Source organism: Lolium rigidum, chromosome 7 (genome assembly GCF_022539505.1).
Source record: "Lolium rigidum isolate FL_2022 chromosome 7, APGP_CSIRO_Lrig_0.1, whole genome shotgun sequence".
Lineage (NCBI taxonomy): Eukaryota > Viridiplantae > Streptophyta > Magnoliopsida > Poales > Poaceae > Lolium > Lolium rigidum.
The window spans coordinates 349,365,450-349,389,787 of NC_061514.1; the positions used below are offsets into that span (position 1 = coordinate 349,365,450).

The window sequence follows — 24,338 nt, forward strand, 5'->3', positions numbered from 1 at the left end:
ATAGTTCAATTATTAACAATAACAACACCAAATGATCAAGTTTACGATAGCATGACTTGCACATGACACTCTAGTGAAGGCAAAGCTCCAGTCAAGAAATCAAGGCTTCCATGCAGATGATTAACAGGCAACATCTCGCTAGTATTGGAGCCACATTTATGATCAACTTCTTTGTCCATACAATGTAGTAGCAGCTTAATCTAAAACCTGTCTAGAAATCAATTGCAAGCAGGCACAAGTGATAAGTGAATCATCCAGTGCGTAGATCCATATAATTGCTAGGAACCAGTCATAATAGCAAGCTAATCAAACTAGATAGCCTTATTTATGAGCAGATAGGGATTACAGGGAACCCAACCAAGCAAGAACCTCAGATGAACACTTGAGCAAGCTCAAATTCATCTCTGGAACTACTAGAAATATCAAAATGGCTTGGTAGTACAACAAATTCACAGCATATAGATTAGCCAAATCCACGGATTTCGTACAAGCTTGCGAGCGAGCAAGGCATTCATGCATGTCGTCGGGGTCGGCGGAGAAATTTACCTCGGACGGGTCGGCGGAGTCGGATTCGTCGAAGGTGGGCACGTCGTCGGGGCTGTTGATCTTTTTCCCCGCCGCCTTCCTCTCCTGCCTCTCACGGTTCTTCCGATTCTTCTTCTCGCGCCGCCGCTTCTGCGCCTCTGTCTCGTGCGCACGCTTCTTGCTCGCCGGTGCAGCCACCATCCTCTGGCCCCAAGCGGAGCTCAGATCTGGGGCAGCTCCGCCCGCCGATGAAGCCGCCAACTGGGTTTCCTCAACCGCCGCCTCCTTGCCCTTCCCCTCCTTCCCCTTCCCCTCTCCATGGACGAGCGCGAACGAGCACGAGAGCGAGCTCTGCTGTTCTTGACCTAGGGTTTTTTGCCCGATTTGGGGATTGCTTTTGCTTTGGATAGATGTGGTGAAGAGGACAGGGGAGAAAGACATTTATATGTCGGCGGTTCCGTCGTGGCCGCGCGTGGACACGTAGGCGTATAATACATAGAGGTATGGGTCATACGGGCTTGTACGTGGGCTGATACGAACCCAGCCAAACCCGAAGTCCACAGGAAATGACGATCATGCCCCCAGACCCGAATCGGTATGACCGAATCCTAACCGTCCACGTGTTTTCGCGGTTTGGCGAGTTTGTGGTGGGTGCGTACGGAAGCAAAAACGCGTTGATAATACTCTTCACGTTGCAACTTGCTAATTAAAGCTAAAAAGCCTCTCGGATGGGAGATCGGGCTTGACAAGCTACACTCTTTCCTTTCACCCAAGTTTGGATTCCATCCCAAAATGCTAGAAACCTATTCGAGGAAAGGCTAAGTGCATTTTGCCTCCCAGAGGTGCTGCCGGAATGAACAGTAAAACGGTTAAATCGTATGTATTATTAGAAAATGATGATACCAATGCTTGTAATCTTCGCTAGGTGATCTAAAGATCTATATGTAATTTGTATTATCGTTGGTATTCTTTGTACTACAGTTGACGATAATTAATAGATTCATGGGTTCTTTTTGCAAACAAAAAAAAAAGAACACCGCGTAAGTAGAAACGGAACAAGTTCTTTACGATCGAACTCATGTCTTTTAGTGCATTATTAGGACATCTCTAGCCGCTCCCCCTATGATTTACCACTTCAAATAGCTTCTGATGCTTTAACTCATTATATTTGATTCGCTAAATAGAAGTGGTTCCTAGCCGATCTCTTAAATGGCCTCTTAAACTGCTCCTTATCCTTTAACACAATATATTTGATCCGCTAAATAAAAGAGGTTTCTAGCCAACCTATCCTTTAACTCAATATATTTGATCCGCTAAATAAAAGAGGTTTCTGGCCAACCCCCTAAACAACTCCTCAAACGGCTCTTTATCCTTTAAACATAGGAGGTGAGAAGGCCAGCCATTTGCGCTGAGCTGATGCTGAAGCTTTGATAAGGCCGGTGGGGTAGAAGTCGATGGAGGGGCTTAGAGAAAAAAGCTTGCCGATCGTCGGTTGGATTTTTCGGTGACCAAATTGACACGGCCACGACGGAGCTGCGGCCCGATTCCGTTGACAACAACAACATGCGAGCGGCGGCGAGGCTGTGAGATGGCTGAAACCTCGTTGTTAGAGAGGTTTCTCGGCAAGTCACTGGTTGGAGTTTTCAGCGACATAATCGACATGGTGGCTGCAGCGCTATAGCTCGATTCCGGCTACATCAGCAATCATCATCGAATCAGAGAGGTGGCAGGATGGTGGCAGTGAAGGGTGTTGGCACAGGCTAATGGGGGCGCCGGAGGCAACACTAGCGACGATGTTGTGCTTGCGGGGGAGAGTGCTGCTGCAGGATTTTTTACTCATCAACCTAACGGCTAATTATATTTAAGAATCGAGGGATCGACTAGGACGCTAAGTAAGTTTAGCCCCTTAAAACGAATTTTTTACTCCTTTAAATGTTTTTAAGGGATCGACTAGAGATACCCTTGAACCATTGTTTACTTTCGTTACTCTTCCACGGGACATTAACAACTTTGCTCATTTTCCTCCAAATCAATATTATACTAGGCGCCATTGCATTCTCTGAAAAGTAGACATGACTAGAAATATCTTTGCCCTTTTTGTCAGGGCAATAAATGTTTGTGTTCACCTTTTTCCCGTGGAATGAATAACCCTGTTACTAGTTCTTAGGACTTCTTTTATTCAGGTTATATTGCTTGTAAAGCTCTTTCTGTAGGATTTGATTCCATGAAAATTCTTTCTGCATCAATTTTATTTATTTATATAGGATGGGTATCCGTAGGATCTTTGGTTGTTATACGACTCAGAGGTTGAGGGCCAGAACTCTAACCAAAATGGACAACAACTTAGGTTGACATCTCACTCAGTATTCATTACGTGTCCTGCTCTTATCTCTTGTGTTTACAACCATCACCATCTCTCAGTTCAACCCTACATATGGGATTTTCGAAAAGAACTCGTTAATAAACAACGAATTTTGTAAAAGAAATACATTACATGTAGATAATCTAAAATTGTACTGGGCACCGTCAGATTCTTGAAGAGACATGCATAAATGAAGTTATGCCCTTTTATTTGCAACAAGAAAATCCCATGTTCACTTTTGCCGCTTGAATGAATCCGATGATCCCAAGGATTTTGTTGGGCTTTTTTGATTCGAATGGTTATTTAAAAAGATTGTATCGTATGATTTTATTAGAATATATCATTTGATTTGTAGGATTGATAATGATGGTATTTCCATGATTATTATATGGCACGGAGCTTGCTTGCAAGTACTTTAGTTTTCTTTAACACAAAGAATATATTAATATCACCGAGATATCAATTATGTCTAGCCTCTGCAACGGCGAAATATCCTACAAACATTATGAATGGATACAACCCTACTAAAAATGAAAAGGAAAAACAAAAGACCCCATTAGGGTGATCAAAATCTTATAGCTGCAACACAAAGCATCGGTAAGAACTGTAATTAAAATGGACAACAACTTAGAGCATCTCCGCGGGCGACTCCAATAGCTATTTGGGCGCCGACTAGTTTTTGGGCTCACACCGACACGCCCAATAAAGCGTCGACGCCTCGCGACACGTATGATTCGCTGTGTTGTTGTCCTGGCAGCTAGAGTAACCGCCCGACGTAATTAAATGCCCGCGTGGAGAAGGCCAATCGTCGGCTTAAATGGGTGCGCCATTTCCCGAGGCGACGATGCGACGCGATGCTGCCCACCAGGTCCACGCGGCGATGGCAGAGCTTCCCGCTTATCAATGCACATTGCCGCCTGATACGTGCATTTTACATCATCAATATTGTTACATATATGTTTAGTTTTCATTGATATATGCCATCATACACCATTATTTATGCATTTTAGTTGATTTCCGAGACTTCCCTACAAAATCGCCTTCATTGGTATTTAATTCATGGGAGGCAGAAAACCTCCTTTTTCGATCTTTATTGTTTCAGAGATCTTCTAAATACCTAAAAACCGAGGTAAAAATATCTGATCAGTTTTTCACCCGAAGAAGCACCGTGGGCGAAAGAGTCACGCGAGAGGGGCCACGAGGAGGGAAAGAGCACATATGGCGCGCCCTACCTGGTTGGGCGTGCCACCATGTCTCGTTTGCCCCTCGGGCATCGTCTCGGGACCCCCTTTAACCGACGCCTCCGTTTCACCAAAAAACCTAAGACACATTTATCCCAATATTTATTGATGCGGCAGCGGAGGCGAAGGTCCTCTCCTACTCTGGAAGAGGGCAGATCATGCCGCACTCTCCATCAACATATCCATCAGCACCATCATCACAACCATCTCCATCTACGATATTGACATCATCCCTCTCATAGTTTGTGTTGAACTGAACCCCGAATATCGTTTGAGGCTAGTTGCATGTTTTTGATTGGTACTTTATCTTTATTTGGTAGAGATATTATATTCATATTGTGTTATAACCATTATGCCTCTGATCCATATCATGTTTGACACTTGTGAGTAGTTCCCCATGTTCTTGAAGGCATAAGATGATCTGGCTATGATTCTATATGATGTGCAATGGTTATTTGGTCAAGTTTTCAATCTTTTATGTTGTTCTATGATGGTTTTATGCGAACGTCAACTGCATATTACTTCATCTATATGGGCTCATAGGGATACACTTTAATGTAATGAATGTATGTTGGAAGGGAGGGAATGACAGAACCCGTTTTTCAATACTATGAGTTGCATTAGAGGGGTTTATGGCGGGAACCAATGATCTTTTTGCTATGGTGAGACATTTATGTCTTAATGATTCGTATACTTGCTCATTAAAATGGCTCTAGGACCCATCATATGGGGTGTATTTTCTCATATTTATGGTTGCACCTAATTTAGGCTCCACCCCTAATTGAATGAAACTTGATGAAATATTTACCATGCTGCGTAGAACTCTGATGCTAGTAAATCTATGCCGCCCTCGGGAACATTTATCTCATATAAGCACACACACACACTTGAATTTGTTATCTTGCTGCATAGAGGATTGGGTCTTCTCTCATTGAGAGCAGTTACATATTGTAATTTACTTCCTGCATTTTACTTTATTGCAAACTATACACTGAAAACACCAAAACTGCTGCTTTATTATTAGTATTATTGTTGTTTGCTTCTCAAATTCGCTAACCAATACCTTCAGCTTCTCGTGGGTTCGATAACCTTTCTTATTGAAAGTACTACAATTGATATCATACACTTGAAAGCCATCAAGACACTTTTATGGCCCCGTTGCCGGGAAGCGTAGCGCTATTGGTAAGTAGTTTGGTAAGAAAACTTTTACTGTTTTTGCTATTTACTTTTTGTCTCATCATGGGTATGTATAGTTGTTTAAGAGATGCGTGATGTTGTGCAGAGCATGTAGTTGGAAAACTCCAAGAGGGAGGTATGATGAGCACAACAGCAAGTTTTTCATCAGTAAGAAACCAAGTTTTAATCGACCAGTAGGGGAAAGAAATCACTTCTGAAGGTGTTGTTGGCTGACTTTGGCAGGGCGCACTACCGGTGTTAGCAACAACATGGAACCTGCACACAACATAACCAAAATACTTTGCCCTAACTTACAGTGAGGTTGTCAATCTCACTAGTTTTGCTGAAAAACAAAGAATTAGTCGTATAGTGTGCAAAGACATGTTTGTTTGCAGTGAAAATAAAGAGAACAGTGCTTGTAGTAGATGGTTTTATCGGTGTAAAAGAAATGATCGGGGTCCAGAGTTCACTAGATGTGTCTCTCCATAAAGATAAATAACATCCTGGGTAAACAAATTACAGCTGGACAATTGACAGAATAAAGACCATACATGACAAGATGATTACTATGAGATTCATTTGAGCATTACAACAAGATTCATAGACCGTAATCCAACTGCATCTATGACTAATGATCCACCTTCAGATTAGCATCCACACCCCTTTCAGTATTAAGTTGCAAGCAACAGATTATTGCATTAAGTAAAGTGTGTAAAGTAAACAATATAATTATCCTTGGATAAAGCATTGTTGTTTTCTCCCTAGTAGCGCAACAACACATCTACAACCTTAGAAGTTATTGTCACTCTCCCAGATTACTAGATGCATGAACCCACTATCGAGCATAAATACCCCCTCTTGGAGTCACAAACACATACTTGGCCAGAACATCTACTAGCAACGGAGAGCATTCATGATCACAAATAAGATATAAGACAATCTATAATCAACTCAACCATAGTATTCAATATTCATCGGATCCCAGCAAACACAACATGTAGCATTACATAAAGATGATCTTAATCATGATAGGCAGCTCACAAGATCTAAACATGAAGCATAATGAGGAGAAGACAACCATCTAGCTACTGCTATGGACCCGTAGTCCACAGATGAACTACTCACGCATCACTTCGGAGGCGGGGATGGTGATGAAGAGGCCTCCGGTGGTGACCCCCCTCTCCGGCAGGGTGCCGAGAAGAGCTTCGAAACCCTCCCGAGCTAGGGTCGATGATGGCGGCGGCTACGAAACTTTTCGTGGATGGAGGCTAGGGGGTTTAGGTTTTTTCCGAACAGATGAATATATAGGTGGAAGGGCGAGGTTGGTGGGTGCCCGAGTGGCCCACACCATACCTAGGCGCGACCAGGGGGTGGGCCGCGCCTAGGGGTGGTGTGGACACCTCCCGGCTCTTTTCCGTCTTTCCTTTGGACTCCGTCTTCGTGACAGTAAAATAGGAACTTCGGCTTCGTTTCGTCTAATTTCGAGAATATTTCCTGTACAACTTTTCTGAAATACAAAAACAACAGAAAATATGAACTAACACTGTGGCATCCTGTCAATAGGTTAGTTCCAGAAAATGCATAAAAAGGCCATGAAGTGTAATCAAAACATATAGAAATTGGTGTAAAACAAGCATGGAGCATCAAAAATTATAGATACGTTTGCAACGTATCAATGCGCTTGGATTTATATGAATATGTTCGATCTGTTAAAGAGAATGAAGAGAAACCACCTCAAGGCGTATCAAATTCCTATTGGTATTGCCAAGAAAGCTATGAAACTAACTTTTATAGGGGATAAAAGTCAAACTGCTATGTGACATTTACATGCTATTGAAGATCTATGCTCTTTATTTAAATTGACTGGTATTCCTCATGATGATGTGAAGAGGAAATTATTATATCTATCTCTTTCTTGTGGTGCTCGCATATGGTTTCGATCTCTGGATGTTGAATGTCGTCTTAATTGAGAATGTCCGAGGAAAGCTTTCTATCTCAAATACTACACTTCTAAAGAAGCTTACGATGATCCCTGTCATATTTATAATTGTTGGCGGAGAAAATATTACTTAAGCTTGTGGAAGCTTAATGATCTCATCCGTAAGAATCCTTGTCATGGTATTCCTGATAGTCTTATATTAATAAATTTCTACGTGAGGCTGCTGCGCATCATCATATGGATTTTCTGGATAATCCATCTGAAGGGAGTTTTACTAATAGAACTCAATAAGAAGCAAGAGATTTATTGGATACTATTGCTAATAATACTGCTGCAGGGATCTTGATAAAGGTAACCAACCTTGTTTTGAATGTGAATATGCATGTGTAGAGAATTTATCTATACTATATTGTTTAAAGAATTAAAGAATAGATTTGATCTTGATCCTCATATATTAGTAGAAGTTTCTAACTTCTGCTAACCATTCGAATGTCCTAAGAAGGGATTCAAAGTTATTACTGAACCTCTTAAGTCTTCTCCATATATTGCTAGAGTCGAGAAACAGATTCAGCAATCATCCTCTGTTATCATAAAAGAACTAGACCATGAGAGCGCGCGTTGCCGCGCCCGTCCATATTAAAAGAAAGAGTATCAACGGTATATAAGAAAAGGGATAGTACAGATATATAAGATGGGTCAAGATTGTGCTGGAACTTAAAACAGAAGAGTATAACATAAAGAATGAATAGTTGACTATCTCAATTATGAACATGTCTTCTCACTGGGTCTATAGATATTGTTATTTATAGCATTAATCTTACCATCGAGTTAAGGAAATGATCATATAATACACATTTCAAAATGAGATGAAAAACAATAAACAATGGCAAAGAAAGTGCTTACACAAGTCCTGATCATGTATGCATACTTGCGTTGTCTAAACTATTGGAAAACATGAAGGCATGCTAACAATAACCATTGTGTTTCATCTGATGAGATAAAACAAGTTTATTGTCACCAGAACCACGGCACTCCTTTTTCAGCTAGCCATGAGCATTGCCTTTATTAACCTGCAATGAACATAAAGCAAATAAATGTAACAACAACAAAGGAGAAGCATGATGGATGGTACACATAACATGAGTAAAAAAACCAGCATGGAGCATAGAAATAAAAAAAGTGTAAAGTTCTACCATTAGGTGAAATATTGCATGTTTATAGATGGCTAAAGCAAAATCAATGAAAGTTCGAATTAAAGAACATAGTTGCATAATCCAAAGGTAAAGGCGAACTGCATAATCAATGAAATCTGATTTGAAGCATAAAGTTGAAAAATATGAAGTTACCTAGCTTAACCGAGCCGATCAGACACTTCTTTATCGCAGTTATTAAATATAGTCGACTGAATTTTAAGTCTTTTTACATTTAAACGTCACATGCCATCAAACAAAGCTAAGTAAAATTAACCTTCAACCGATACAGAGCAGCTCACATCAGTAAATGAGTTTCTTGTCTTACCTTTTGTAGTTCACATTTGCTATTACTGGCTGATAAAAGTTGGAGCCTGAATTCTGTGAAAAGTCTACCAGCTTCAATGGAATTCTCAAAATCAGAAAACATTAAAATATTCTGCAAATGTAGCATCACAGAATAAGTGTGTCCAACAAGAGCTGATTATAGATAGAGTGAAGATTGACTTTGAAAGCAGAACATAACCTTGCTGTCAACAGTGAGCTCATCCAATGGCTTGAACATCCTAGTTAATTAGGGTGTCAAGGTGGGATCCCGGTGGGATGTCATTTTGCATACTCATCAAGGACAATCTGGTTGCTAAATATCAAAGGGTATACTCTTCAAGGAACACACTAACAAAGAAAATGGACATGCAACTTCCCAGTCTTCCGAATTAATAAACTTCTTAGTTGGGCCCTTATAACACAAGCCAATCCCTAAGAGCCCACCTTTCAGGAATGGGGTTCAGAGTCAAGAAACCTGCCAACAGTACACTGTTCCGGCTACATCCTGCCGAGATGTCCATCGGGCACCGACACAACAACTAAGCAACGTCATCTTCCTTTTGTATTATCAGTTCTAGAAAAGTAATTGGTAATCAACAATAATAACAGAGATCATAGATATGAAAAGGGATTTCGAGGGGAGATATATATGAACTTGGGAGGACAGAGAAACAACAAGATCATATAATCTCTACAGAGATCATCGCTAGGGCGATTTCACAGAAATACCTTTGACATCAGCGAGCTTGTTGAGGAACATGATGAAAGTTGTGGAGCCGTAGCCGGACAAGCTAGCTCGTCATGGTGGCCGCCACCGCTGGAAGTAGAGTTCGGCGGAGCACTAGGGTTTCCTTTCGCAGCCTCCTAGCCTTCTATGGAATTCTGCAGCTGTAATTTTATTTCGTAATATTTGCTGCCTTTTTATTTGATCTTCAGTGTTGTTAATGGACTCCTACCTTAAAATTTACCACACGATTTAGAAAAGGATAGTCTAGATGATGAGCAAAAGTAATTTATGGATGTTGATAAACATTCAACATAAATTTCAGATGCTTAAAGTTTCTAGTGTATAGCAAATGGTTTACTTTCAGTCACTTAATCCGCAGAAGAGAGAAAGGAAAATAGGAAGATAGCGAATGATAAATTGTAAAAGGACGTGAGAAATAATACTTAGAGGTCAAAGTGTAATATTACTAAAGCTTGCAGCTAAGGGAAACCAGAATCATGTACTTTATGCTGGAACTTAGTTGGTGCTTTGTTGCTACATTAGCATCCCTTGTAAAATCAATAGATTGTACATATGGAAGTTATTTGATTTATAACATGGAAAGAATTGTTAACTTTGGAGCTCAGACTTATGAGGTAACCATTGAGATTTAGAATAATAAGTACTCCGTATAAAATAAGTGATTGCCTTTACACTTAAAATTAAAATATTCACTGTAACAGATTTACAATCTGTACGATCTGTCAACCAGAATATTCAAAACCTTTTTCATTATCTACGCAGCCTTTTGTTTTCAAAAGCATATAAGTGGAAAACGAAATCTGCTGATTACCTATTAGTTCATCCATATTGAAAGGAAGGGAAGTCATTAGGAGTCTAGAAAACCTACAATGTAATCTTCTGGTTTCTTTTTGCCATTATTCCCAAGGCAACACACACTCATGGTCCCCTTTTAGTGCGAGATGAGGCGTAGCGAGACATTGATCCTGATAGGCATTGCCGTGACATTGTGGAATTTAATTTTTATCCTAGATAATCCAATAAAAGGAAAAGGAAGAATACTAAACACATAAGACATTATGAATTTTATCCAAATATATGATAAATTTAAACCTTGGTGTAAATTTATTTATAAAAAAGGTAAACCTATGACCCACATAGATGGCTACGATCTTAAGAAACAGAAGCATGGAAGCATCACCAAAAAATTATCCCAACGATCTTTGCACTTCCTTACTTTTCTAGTTGGTTCCTTTAACACATACAAACTGACATGAACATAATCAAGCAGAAGTGCAGAACACATCTATGAGGATGATTGCACGATGTACCTAAAACTAAATAGATCATACAATCATCATTTCTGTAGCAACCATTTACCCAATTAACATGACGCAACTGAAAAGTTGTGAGAAAGCTCTGTCATACCTGAATATGCATTCTCGCACAGCATTTTGACAGAGGGGGGAAACAGAGATAAATTCGATGAAACCTGATGTCTGGTTGCCATGGAGGAGGGTAGATTGCAATAAGTGGCAAGCTGACTTCGTGGGAAGAGGATTTGACATCAACGACCACAAGAGGATATGCGAGCACCAGCCAGCCAAACCTGCAGATCAGCGCCCAAACCAATAAATCCCTTGCCGCTGACAGCGTGGCCCATTAGAAAGGCCACACTCCGCCACCTGACATGCTGCTGGAGCCCCTCTCAACTGTGCCAGCGGAAGAAAGGTGGGGAGGGCAGCGGCGGCGTTGTTCCGCCTTGAACGGCTGGCTTCGATCAAGAAGGGCATGGACAGAAAGGGGTAGTCTCTCAACGTGGACGACCGAAACAGCGGCGTCGCACCTAGTTTCGCCTTACGCCGGTATCGGGAGGAGTGGGGTCTGGGGTGCGGCCGTGCGGGGAGATCACCGTTCTGAAGGAAGATGGCGAGTTGAAGACGAAGCTGGCCATTTCACTGGACAGACGAATCGTCTACCAAGCCTCATCTCATCTACCAAGCCTCGGTGGGCCGCCGAGCAAAGCCGCACGACCCATATAAGCGTTCAGCGGCCCGATTAACCAGAAGCATCCTAAGTTGATCTGTGGAGAAGCGGTCCGGTAACGGGATATGGCCCATTTAACGCGATCGAACTAATCAAAAAGGATTAGCGACGGAGCGGGATTGCTGTGTTGATGTACACCGTTGGATTAGTCGATCGAGCGGCTAGGAACCTTAAATCGCTGTGAGAGCCCCCTAGTGGTTCCATTTTACTGTTAACTAATATGTGGAATCTCCTCCATATCCAAATAGAGTGAAGGAAATTCACTCTATTTGAACATGTTATCATAGAAGTTTATATTTATGCAAACTAAAGATTTTTGAATGAAATTCGTCGTCTTTTATGCAAATTCAAATTTTACGAAATTTCAAATTTATTAAGGGCCGCCATTTCAAGATCGCTAGTGCCGACGCTCCTAATAGGGTAATGCCGACACCTATTTGGAGCGCGCCGCTGAAGATGATCTTAGATTGACATCTCACTCAATATTCACCATGTGTCCTCATATCTATCTATTGTGTCTCCGTCCATCGCCATCTCTCACTTTCAACAACCCCAAATATATATTCCCAGAAAAACAAACACTCCCAAATATACTAATGAATTTCGAAGAGAAATAAGTTCCCGTGTTGGATTTTTCATCCCACTTTCAGCGCCGGCAGCGAGACGGGGAGGCATAGTAGCCGGTGAAAACCGAGCCGACTCCGGTCATGGCGGGCGATGGCGGCGTCTGCGCCGTTACTTTGTTGAAGGCATCGTCAAGCAACTATCGCTAACCTACTCGTTCCGGCGGCGAGATGGAGGAGCTTGGAAGCCGGCGATGGTGTCGCCGGTGGAGGGTTGGAGTGGCCAGCCCAGGATGGTCGCCGACGTGGGGGTCCGACCCGAATAAAGGCGGCGGTCCTAGGGCCTCTCTTGCGTGAAGAGGAGGACCTACCGGAGGCCTCGGACTCGTGATCCGGCCGAGTGTTGAGTTCCCGAAGGCTCCACCGATGAATGTAACAGTTGCTTTTGCCCGGAGTTTGTTGGATCGGAGGTATTCTGGTCGTGCGCACCCATGTTTTTATTCCGACCGATTGGTTCTGGAGGGAGCGGCGCGAAGCTCTTTTTCTTTGATTGACATCAAGTGACTATGGATCCATGATGAAAGTCGGAAGAAGAGAATTTTATGAAGGCCGGAGGAGAGGACTAGCTAAGGGAGGTTCAAGTCTTTGCGATGTTGAGGGACTTGCTTGGTGTTCCGGGCTTCACAGCAGCGGTATGAAAGTGGGGGCGACAACACAGGTGAAGTGCAGAGTCCTACCTTTCAGGGTGAAAACCCAAGGTCCGGCCTTAATTGGTTGTGCCTCGGCAATGTCCTTGGTGGAGGCATTTGTTTTGAGAGCGAGGACTAGTCCGTAATTCAGGTGTTGTCTTGGCGGTGGATGTATTCTTGTTGTTAGGCACGAGATACTGTAGCGGGACTTTTGTTTCTTAGTTTTCTTTTCTTGTTTTTGGTTGTGTGCATCCGTAGTGCCATTAGGGTGGTGCGTTGTTGCAGAGGCTGAGTGTAATTGGTATCTTCTTGATATTAATATATTCCCTTTATCGAAAAAAAAAATCTGTAATGTAATCCATATCTCAAGCCAAAATGTCCCACCTGTCCTCACGAAAAATCACAAACAAACCTCCACAATATTTCTCCTTGTACAGACCCTACACTGACTGAATTTCTGGGCAAGATCAAAAGGGGATACACCTCGCGTCGAGCAGAGCACCACCTGACAATGGCGGCTTCCGCCCCGTCCGCCACCTCTCAGATGCGCCCAAGCCACCTCCGTCCTTATTAAAGACCGCCGCCCGCCGCCTCCCTCCCGCAGACCCCGACCTACCTACCTCGCTCGCTCGCTCGCGTCCCCACCCCACCGCACGCATCTCGCGCGTCCCGTCCCGTCCCTGGCTATCCCGTTTCTTGGGACTTGGTGGCCGGTGGATGCGCCAGCCCTCCTCCCTTCCGCGCATCAGGTGATTCGCATCGCCGCCAGGATCCAGTTCGCGAGCAATGTCGGCGGCGGTGGCGCCACCGCTGTGCACCTGGATCGTCGCCGCATGCTTGTCTGCGACCTGCGGCGCGGACGACAAGGACAAGAAGCGCTGCTACGGCGGCGGCGGCGGCGGCGGCGGCGGCGGGAGCGGCCTTTTTGGCACGCGCCGCCACCTAGCTGCGCGCCGCCGAGGCGGGGCACGCTCTGGTGAGGCCATTTCCGTTTACCTCTCCACCTTTTTCATGGCTTACCCGGATGTCAACTGTAAAATTGCCAAACAGGCAGTATAACCGGGTGTTTGGGAATCTGTACAGTTTCAGTTATCACATCGCTCGTGTGTGCATTTGGGATTTCAGGGGAGAGGGGATTGTTCGCTGCTTTGTGCATGATTCTGGATGAGTCAATCTTGTTCTGATGGTGTACCAAGTTTCGGGCTGGCTATGTCCATGATTCCGTTGTGTGATGCAGGCTTTAGGTGAATAAGTGACTCACCGTGATGTTGTCATTAAAATAAATGTCTCATAGCCATGTCGATGAATCCAATGTGTAATGCATGCTTAAGTGAACAAGTGACTTCACCACGACGCCGTCATTAAAATAAAAAGTATACTTTCTCATAAACCTGGGATTCTTATCAGAGTTGAAGTATACATGAGGAAACTAAAACCATACTGTGGGATTTGGTGTTAGAGATTGTACTGTAAAAACCGGGATGGATTTTGGGGGGAGAAAGCATATGCATATGCTTTGGAATTATCGCCAATGCAATTTCCATTGCCCTTTGCTACATCCATTGCCCTTTGCTACATTTCATCGCAAGCCTGCCCCAATGGATCATGTGAATAAACCTTCCAATATTCTTTCTCAGTTTTGGCCACGTGAAGAAACATCCAACTGATAGGCTCTTTTTTTGTGTATGATGCTACTTTTCTTTTGCGTGCTGTCTATCTGTACCATATGCCGCCTCAAATTAGTTGCCCATCACTGAACTCTGAACTGGGACGTTTTATGGTCTGCAGGAATGCCCATTGCTGCTTCTTTGCATCCTGAAAGAGGACCTGTGGAAAACAAGAAGTCTGACACCAAACAACGGAGGGTGGTTGTTACGGGTATGGGTGTTGTGACTCCATTAGGCCATGAGCCTGACGAGTTTTACAACAACCTTCTACAGGGTGTCAGTGGAATAAGTGAGATAGAAGCATTTGACTGCTCCAGCTATCCCACGGTATTTTCTTATTCTACTTAACTATAGTAGGCGTGGGGTTCATTTTCCTGCAATGTAGCTGAAATATCATTTACAGTTACACTGCTTGACATGCTGCCTTTCATACAGAGAATTGCTGGAGAAATCAAATCTTTTTCAACAGATGGTTGGGTTGCCCCAAAATTAGCTAAGCGAATGGATAAGTTCATGCAATATTTGATAGTTGCTGGTAAGAAAGCCTTGGAAAATGGTGGAATCACTGAAGATATCATGAACGAGTTGGACAAATCGAGATGTGGAGTTCTAATTGGATCTGCTATGGGTGGCATGAAGGTTCGGGTCTTAAAGTGTATTATTTACTTCTAAAAGGGGCAGTGTTTTCTACACCATTGGGGTTAGTACAGCTTACGGTGCTATTTTAAGCAGGTTTTTAGTGACGCAATTGAAGCATTGAGGGTTTCTTACAGGAAGATGAACCCATTTTGTGTACCTTTTGCAACTACAAACATGGGTTCTGCAATACTTGCGATGGATCTGGTGCCCTATATCATCTGGCCTTTCATTATTTTTTATTTTCTCACTGGTTAATGATAGTTATAATTTTAGCTTATATGCCAATGCAGGGCTGGATGGGTCCAAACTACTCTATATCTACTGCTTGCGCCACTAGTAACTTCTGCATTCTGAATGCAGCCAATCATATCATAAGAGGAGAAACTGTAAGTAACTTCATTTTCTCGTGATATCTTGCGATGAACGCTCTGATTTTTGGCAATCCTAAACATGCAGGAGTTGATGCTGTGTGGTGGCTCTGATGCACCAATTATACCAATTGGTATGACACCTCTGATTATTTGAGAGCCATCACCCCAGTTGTTATTGGCTGGTTGATTTCGTTTACCCAAACCTCTTGTCTTCTCATGCATGTACTGTTTATCATTTCAATTGTTACACAGGATTGGGAGGTTTTGTGGCCTGTAGAGCTCTTTCACAGAGAAATAATGACCCAACAAAAGCTTCTCGGCCTTGGGATGTGGTTAGTTCTCCAATATTTGTTTAACATAACCTCTACGTAATAGCCAAATAATATATTTCATATGTGTCTACAGTCTACATGTCATGTTCATTACCATTATACATTGTACAAAAAATTTCTGGCTTGCTTCACATATTTCCTAATGGTGATGATTGTGCACTATTCACATGCGTGAAATCATCAGAACTTTTACTGTTTAGTGTTTATAAACAGTCTTTTGTCTATTTTTTTCTGTAACAGGATCGTGATGGCTTTGTCATGGGAGAAGGGGCCGGCGTGCTTCTTTTGGAAGAGCTTGAGCATGCAAAGGTTTTGTTAATGAGATTTCATAGATATTTTTGTTTGTACATTTTTTAATTTGTGTAGTTCTTCCATGGTGATTTCATTTCAAATGTCCTAATATGAATTTTTATTCTACAGCAAAGAGGTGCAGAAATATATGCCGAATTTCTGGGTGGAAGCTTTACATGTGATGCATATCATATGACAGAGCCACATCCTGAAGGTGAACAATCTGCTTTAGCCTCGTGGTGCATCTATTCTGTCATGCTTCCCTACTAAATTTTAGACCATTAATGTACTAACATTATATTTATGTAATATCAGGGAAGGGGGTTATTCTTTGTGTTGAGAATGCACTAGCTGATGCAGGAGTAACAAAAGAAGACATTAATTATGTTAATGCCCATGCTACATCTACACAGATGGGTGATTTGAAGGAATTTGAAGCTCTTGCCCGTTGTTTTGGCCAGAATCCTCAGGCATACCTCCTGATTTAGAAATCCCCTCTCCTCTTATTTGGGTGTGTACTCACGAATGATGTGCATTTTGCGCATGCAGCTAAGAGTAAACTCAACAAAGTCAATGACTGGCCACTTGCTAGGAGCTGCAGGTGGAATAGAAGCTGTAGCTGCTATACAAGTAGGTGCTACCATATTTTTATTTTCTGTTTACTTATCTTATGCTATTGTTTATGAATTGTTATTTGGGTTTCTGACCTATATAACTTTCTGCGGTTTCTTGAAATTCTCTATGGTAGTGTGTTTTTCTCTCAAACGTTCATACAGTATAACTATGTCATGGGCAGTTGATCATATAACAAGATACTAAAGGTGAGTTGTTAGGATCAATAATTTAAAAAGAAGTGTTTGCACTTGCACATCACTTCTAAAATTTTAATAAGCTCTTGTTTGTCCTGAATTTATAATCATAATCCACTGATTTTACCGATTCACGACCTTTGGAATTGTCGGTTAGGCGTACCTATATCCAAAGCTGCATGCACACAGCCTTTATAATCTAGCAGCGCCATCTCACCCCAAGTCCCTAAGTGTTAATCTGCCCTTCAGAGTTCCTGTGTTGATGATAAAAGGTATCCAAATTAACATAATAACTTACTACTCTGTTTATTATCAAGGAATTTGTATATATGCATATGCTACTGCTAATTGGACAGTTGTGAGAAATGCCACTACATGTTTTAATTTCTTAGAGCAGCCACAATGGGACGCTTAACCATCAGCGCTAGGAATTAAATCCTGGCCGTTTTAGCTAATTCCCGGTGATTTTGCTGGCATCGACGCATAATTTAGAGTCTGGCGCTTCATTATTGAGTGCAAAATATGGAAACCAAGCAGTGGACGCTTGCAGCATGAAGTAACTGCCATTTTAAGCGCCTGATTTAGCGTCTCCGTGGTGTGGGTGCTCTTAGTATGCCATTTTTCAGTCGCAGAGTTTTGAACAATCCCATTAAGTCAAGAACTCAACAACAATACCATTATATTCATCATTTCTCTCCTCTCTCCACCAATCCGCAACCTCCTGGCAGCTCGCCTTGTGCTGGTGACTCCATCTGCACATGTGTGGCTGGTTGTGTTCCTTGCGGTGGCGAGTGGGTAGATGTGGGTGTGGGCTTGGCCCTGTTGTTGTAGGTTTTCGCCCGGTTTTCTCCTAAAAACTGGGCACCTTCTGCTTTTGCCCCCGTTTCAAAAATAAAATAAAATCTGCTTCTTTGGGAGAGAGTCATTGAGCACCGTTTAAGACGAATGACAAGCGTGACCAAAAATCAGTTTGGTTTCATGCCTGGGAGGTCGACCATGGAAGCCATCTTCTTGGTACGACAACTCATGGAGAGATACAAGGAGCAAAAGAAGGACTTGCATATGGTGTTCATTGACTTGGAGAAGGCCTACGATAAGATACCGCGACACGTCATGTGGTGGGCCTTGGAGAAACACAAAGTCCCAGCAAAGTACATTACCCTCATCAAGGACATGTATGATAATGTTGTGACAAGTGTTCGAACAAGAGATGGCGATTCCGATGACTTCCCGATTAAAATAGGACTACACCAGGGGTCAGCTTTCAGCCCTTATCTATTTGATTTGGTGATGGATGAGGTCACAAGGGATATACAAGGAGATATCCCATGGTGTATGCTCTTTGCTGATGATGTGGTCCTAATCGATGATAGTTGAACGGGAGTCAATAGGAAGTTAGAACTATGGAGACAAACTTTGGAATCGAAAGGTTTTAGACTTAGTAGAACTAAAACTGAGTACATGATGTGCGGTTTTAGTACTACTAGGCACGAGGAGGAGGAGGTTAGCCTGGATGGGCAGGTGGTGCCTCAGAAGGACACCTTTCGATACTTGGGGTCAATCCTGCACAAGGATGGGGATATTGATGAAGATGTGAACCACCGGATCAAAGTCGGATGGATGAAGTGGCGCCAAGCTTCTGGCATTCTTTGCGATAAGAAAGTGCCACAAAAGCTAAGAGGCAAGTTCTATAGGACGGCTGTTAGACCCGCAATGCTGTATGGCGCTGAGTGTTGGCCGACTAAAAGGCGGCATGTTCAACAGTTAGGTGTGGCGGAGATCTGCATGTTGAGATGGATGTGTGGCCACACGAGGAAGGACCGAGTCCGGAGTGATGATATACGAGATAGAGTTGGGGTAGCACCGATTGCAGAGAAGCTGGTCCAACATCGTCTAAGATGGTTTGGGCATATTCAGCGCAGGCCTCCAGAAGCTCCAGTGCATAGTGGACGGCTAAACCGTGCTGATAATGTCAAGAGAGGACGGGGTAGACCACACTTGACATGGGAGGAGTCCGTAAAGAGAGATCTGAAGGACTGGTGTATCACCAAAGAACTAGCCATGGGAAGAGCCGTGTGGAAGCTTGCTATCCATGTGCCAGAACCATGAGTTGGTTACGAGATCTTATGGGTTTCACCTCTAGCCTACCCCAACTTGCTTGGGAATAAAGGCTTTGTTGTTGTTTTTGTTGTTGTGTGGCATGTTTGGGCCAGGCCGGAAGTCACAGCCCAATCCTGGCCCAAAATATCTCCAGGTTGCAAAGCCAGGCGCAAGTACGGTCTCAGAGTAAAGCCTGACCAGACCTGGGTTGCGCCCTTGCCAGGTTTACTGGCGACGAGCTGCGACAGCGACGGCGTGAGCTCACCTCGCATCTCCACCAACACTGCGTGCCTGGTGACATTGAACTCGCCGTGGAGGGCGAGTACTGGGACTTTCCCAGCGACCATGTCCTAGAGGTTTTGGGTTTATGGTGGAGGCCGGATAGCAGCAAGATGACCATCTCTGGGAGTGGAGGAGACCAGTGAGCACAAAGCTGTCCATGGCCCATGGATGTGGAGTGGTCTACTGGGTATTCTTCTAGCTTGGAGGTCTCTTATCTAGCTCTGTGGCCAGAACACAGCTTGGGAGGCGACGGAAGTGGTGGGGAATGATAAGGGATGAAGGATGTGAAAGAGGCCATGCATTGTTGTCTAAGTTTAACATAATATAACCAATCTATTTGAAAACCAATCTTGAACTCGCCGTGGAGAGCGAGTCTGTATAGCGAAGGAAAAAGCCCCTGGTTTCTCCTGCTATCTGTCCAGACAACTTGTTGTTTCCCGTCAGCTCTCCAGACGACTTGTTGTCTCCCTCCAGCTGCCGGGATGACTTGGCGTTGTTTAGTTGACACTGACAACCTTAGAGACTGTGAAACCAAAAATTTCCTTAAAAAAAACAGCAGAGTAATTTTTTTTCTGAAGTAAGTTATGACCATTTGTCAATCTCCACAGGTTCCTAGACATGTTTTACCTAAAAGAATCAAGTAACAAGCCACCTTTTATTCATCCAAATGCTTGCAGATGCCCGGACTGATAACCTGCGACAGGTTGTCATTACTTGTGCTACTACCAACTTTAGTGAGCAACTGCTAGGAGCCTCATATAAAGGATCTGCCGTTTGTTCTAATGCAAATCATAATATCATACATCATGACTGTGTTCCTCATGATATATTTCTTTATTTCTATGCAGGCTATAAGAACTGGTTGGATCCATCCAAATATCAATCTAGACAATCCGGAGAAAAATGTGGTAATTTTTTCTTGATAGATAGTCAAGACTTTTTTCCTCTTGAATGAGTTTTGTTAACACTTCTCACCAAATTGAGAGAATGATGGTATAAAGAATGTTTATTCTATGCCAGTGTGATGTTCTTTTTCTTTTGTCGGACTATTCCTTACTGAAGAAGCTTGAAGTGAAACAACAAACCTACCGATGGGATAATATTCCTCCCAGTGTGCTCAACTCCTATGCATTTTTTCATTGGAGAACTCTATATTCAACCTAGAACTCTTGCCTGAGTTCAGATTTCAACCCCCAACTTTCAGTTAGTTTAATTTTTTCCTTGAACTTTTCATACCAGTCAAATGCTAGGTGGGTTTGACTCCCGTTGACCCTGTTTTTTTGGCTGGGTAAGCTGCCATATTTGTTGAGTCATCACATCACTGCCACATCATTGCCGCCACGCCATTACTGTCATATCATTGTAATCACTGCCACCTATTAAAACCGCCAGATGAAGCAGTGGAGCTTGTCATCTCCCTCAAGTTACCGATGAACTGCTATGGAACTCTCTCTTGTCCATAGCTGTACCAGAGCCCTCTTTGCTCGCCACTTATCTCCTTTTGAACTTCTACTCCCTGAAGCTTCCCTGGTTGCTTGCAGGAGCCCTCTTTTTCTCCAGACCCGGGAACCTTCTTTCTCTTCCTACCACCGATGTGCCCAAGCCCTCTTTCTCCCCACTCCGCTACAATGACACCTCCCGTCTAGTGTTCCGATATAGAAAAGGGAAATATTGGTCTGATTTGGGAGGAGAGAGAACATGGAATGAGTAAGCTTATTGTAGGTGTTGGTGTTGGTGATGGCGTGGCAGTGTTGGTTTGGCAGTGATGCTGTAGCACTGCTGCGGTGGCTCACCTTATTGACATGTCACCTTACTTGGCCAGAAACTGGACTCAGACAGTCAAACCCCACCTAAACCAGGATTTGGATGAGTATAAAGGTCTGAACTCGGACAAGAGGCCAAGGTCTTAAATTGGTCACTGCTCACATAGTGTAACTCTGCCCCTCACCTGCAAATTCATCTCCATAAAAAAAATGTAGCTGTTATTTGAACATGGGGTTCCATCTTTTTTTAGGGGTGTATGATCTTTCTGCCATTTTTCAGTTCATCTAATATGCTTGAGTTTTCAATCTTGTAGGATGTTAGCTTGCTGGTGGGATCACAAAAGGAGAGATGTGATGTGAAAGTGGCACTGTCGAATTCATTTGGATTTGGTGGGCACAATTCATCAATTTTATTTGCGCCCTTCAAGTAACCTTGGTTGGTGTGCTAGCTTATGGTATGACTGCCCGGCGGAAATTGTCAACCAAACTCAACAACATTTCTCAAGCCACAAACATGAAATGGAAATCCAACTTTTGTAGAGTATATTGCTGCATAGTTGAGCAAAGATAGCAATTGAGTTTCTTTTGTATTGCAAAAGCAAATATATCCAATGCAAGGGTACCCATTCAGAAGTTAATCCAGACATGCCTCTTTGGCCCATACTATTTTTGTACCAGATGTTATTGGATTTGTCCTATAGCAATGTTACTGGGGACGGCTATTTTGGTCTCCTGTTCAGCAGACAGATACACAAAACTGGCTTGTTGCGTTTTTCTCTCCACGGAGGCGCTGGGAATTTGTACTGTATCATTGATGTGTTAATTACTGCAATAAGCAGCTGCGAACGTCAACTTCTATATGAAGAAAAAACTGCATGGCTTTTGTGGTATCCCGCACTGGGATGATAAGCAATGTTCTGTGGATTTCAAATTTGGTGTTAGCGTGCTTACAGGAAATTGCACATCAACATGTCAATTTGACAACAAATCAACAGAGTTCAGCAGGCGTTCGGCCCTTCAAAGTGAAGAGTGTTCACGAGAAGTATTGACGAAGGGCATCTCGTGATCACTGTAGGTATTTTGATTTAAGGGTGTTCTTTTAGGGAGCGTGATTTTTATCACCTCTCAACCTGACAAGTGGAGTGCTAAGGGGAGTTCTACGTGGACGCCCCGAGCGCCAGCCACTACACCATCAGTTGTATTCATTGGTTTCACACATGCCATTGATGAATCCGAGCTTCGCACCGTTCCGACAATCAAGGAAGGCTAGGACTCTGGCTCCGCTTCGATCCCATCTGCATCCGATGAGGTAATAGGCGGAGCAACACCGGTGCAAGGGCCCCCATAGGCTACCTTGCAAGCGTTGTCAGGCCTCGTCTCACCATCGAGACACGACATCGTCGTTAAAACCGATCAAACATTAGACCTCATGGGCGACATCACGACTTCATCACAGGTCCCTCACACCTGGGCTGCCCTCCACGCCGATCTAATATCAGCAATCTCCTCGGCGAGCGGTGGTCCGATATCCGGTCTGATCTTCGCTCCAGCCAACGACCACCGCGAGGACGATGAGTTACCTTTCTTCAACTCCACCGATGCGATCGACGTAGCTGCCGTAACATGTTTCGTCATCACCGACAACCACATCCTGATTCGCGGCGGTGGCATGGCTGCGGACTTGGAGGATTCTACGGACTCCCAGATTGTAGCCACCTTCGATCGCATCCGCCACATGCTTGCGATGATAGCTGAGTGGAAGGCGATCCACTCTAAGGAGGCTAGCGCCAAGTCAGCTCTAACCAACGCGAGCATCAACAACGCCCTGATATCACCAAAGTGCATGCTCTCCGATAGAGCGCCTCCTCCAGCAGGGCACATGCCAAAAGCCGTTGCGCCTACTGGCCCGCCGGCCCCCTCAACAGGCAAGCTGGTGCGAGCGAGTCAGAGGCAATCCATTAAGATTTGAAGATGGCTTAGGAATTCCTGTGAAGGGAAAATGTGTACTTAGAAGATGCCCCCAACTACCAACCCGACAAAGGGATTCGCCGCGCCACCCCCGGAGAAATGTGCTAGTCTCGGGATAGAGATTCGCCTAGAGTAACACACGACTCATCGAAGGAAATAACGGCTAACTAGCCACATGTCCCGACTGATCCTCTTGCGTTTCTTCAAAACCCCGATGCAAGATCTCCTGGTGGCTGGCAACTTTGGAAAGCAAGCTCTATCTCTATTGTTTTGTGTGTTTGTTAACAACACATGAATGTACTTTACCGTGTGTGCTCAAGTGTGTAGGAGTCAATTTTAGCACTACAGATGATGACCCACCTTTTGCCAAAGTTCATCATCTGGTTAATCTATTGGATGTATGATCTCTGGTAATGGTGGGTGAGAACATGTTGAGGAGATGTGGAGAAAGATTAGGAGAAAAGGAGAAGAATGCTGCTTTTCGGGGGTGGGGGTAGGGGGGCAGATGATCCGGTCTACCACTGGCTGGAACATCCGCCCCCGTCACCTAGGAGCCCTAGGAACGCGCCCGAAGCTGACACGTGTGGAAAACAAGTTCGGGGTGGATGGTATTATCATCCGACCCCCGGATGGTATTAACATCCGCCCCCATACTGTAGGATGGCTAGCTCCCAGAAGCCAGGGCGGAAGCAAACTTCATCGGCCCCCGGGAATTCCAATATCCGGGGGTGGCCGAATCATCCGGCCCCGTCTTCAACATCGCCGAGGCAAGATCATCTGGGGGGGGGGGTCATCCGGGGTTTCATAAACCCGAATCATCCACCCCCTCGATGCTGCAACGACTAGATCTCTTGTAAGGCCTACAAAAGGGGGAGCCTTCTTCCTCCTTAGATTGGATATGACCAGCACGAAAAACACTCTCTATCCTCAATAGTTCTTAAGCTTCAACTACGTAGATCTCCCTCCCTAGGCAATCAAATCACACAAAACTTTGGGAATCGAAGGAGGAGGACAAGATCAACCCATCTACCCAAGATTTTTTATGATTCCACAACCTTTCCTTTATGGAGTTGGAAACCTTAGATATCCTCTGTGGGGGTCCTTGTTGTTGAGGGCATCTAGAATTTAGATCTTGTTGCGCTAGTTCGTGATGTCGTTGGGAGCCTCTGACATGGGTATACCATATTGGGTATTTGATTATCAACCCTCGTGCATATCCAAGAAGGGTCGTATGAAGTTCATGAAGCCCAAGAAGAGTCCAAGACTAGAAACTAGATGAAATTAGGCAAGTGTTAGCCAAATCGGGTAAACCGACACATGTAATTGTAACC

At 43.7% G+C, this 24,338-nt stretch overlaps 1 protein-coding gene across 1 annotated transcript; it reads left to right on the forward strand.

The window, feature by feature from the left end:
* Nucleotides 1-13,453: 13,453 nt before the first annotated feature.
* LOC124669541 (3-oxoacyl-[acyl-carrier-protein] synthase II, chloroplastic-like) lies at nucleotides 13,454-21,787 on the forward strand. The gene is made up of 13 exons (XM_047206145.1): nucleotides 13,454-13,761; nucleotides 14,574-14,779; nucleotides 14,888-15,091; nucleotides 15,185-15,295; nucleotides 15,382-15,477; nucleotides 15,548-15,593; nucleotides 15,715-15,794; nucleotides 16,035-16,103; nucleotides 16,215-16,299; nucleotides 16,401-16,555; nucleotides 16,635-16,715; nucleotides 20,125-20,184; nucleotides 21,354-21,787. Exons 1-13 carry the CDS (start codon nucleotides 13,572-13,574, stop codon nucleotides 21,468-21,470), a joined length of 1,500 nt encoding a protein of 499 aa, XP_047062101.1. The 5' UTR covers nucleotides 13,454-13,571; the 3' UTR covers nucleotides 21,471-21,787.
* Nucleotides 21,788-24,338: the final 2,551 nt, after the last annotated feature.

What these genes read in the sequence shown, in the direction of transcription:
- LOC124669541 (XM_047206145.1), top strand. Translation starts at nt 13,572, where the DNA reads ATGTCGGCGGCGGTGGCGCCACCGCTGTGCACCTGGATCGTCGCCGCA. An exon ending in ATATCATAAGAGGAGAAACT is followed by an intron (nt 15,478 to 15,547) that starts GTAAGTAACTTC and finishes CTAAACATGCAG; the next exon opens with GAGTTGATGCTGTGTGGTGG. An exon ending in AAGAGCTTGAGCATGCAAAG is followed by an intron (nt 16,104 to 16,214) that starts GTTTTGTTAATG and finishes TTTATTCTACAG; the next exon opens with CAAAGAGGTGCAGAAATATA.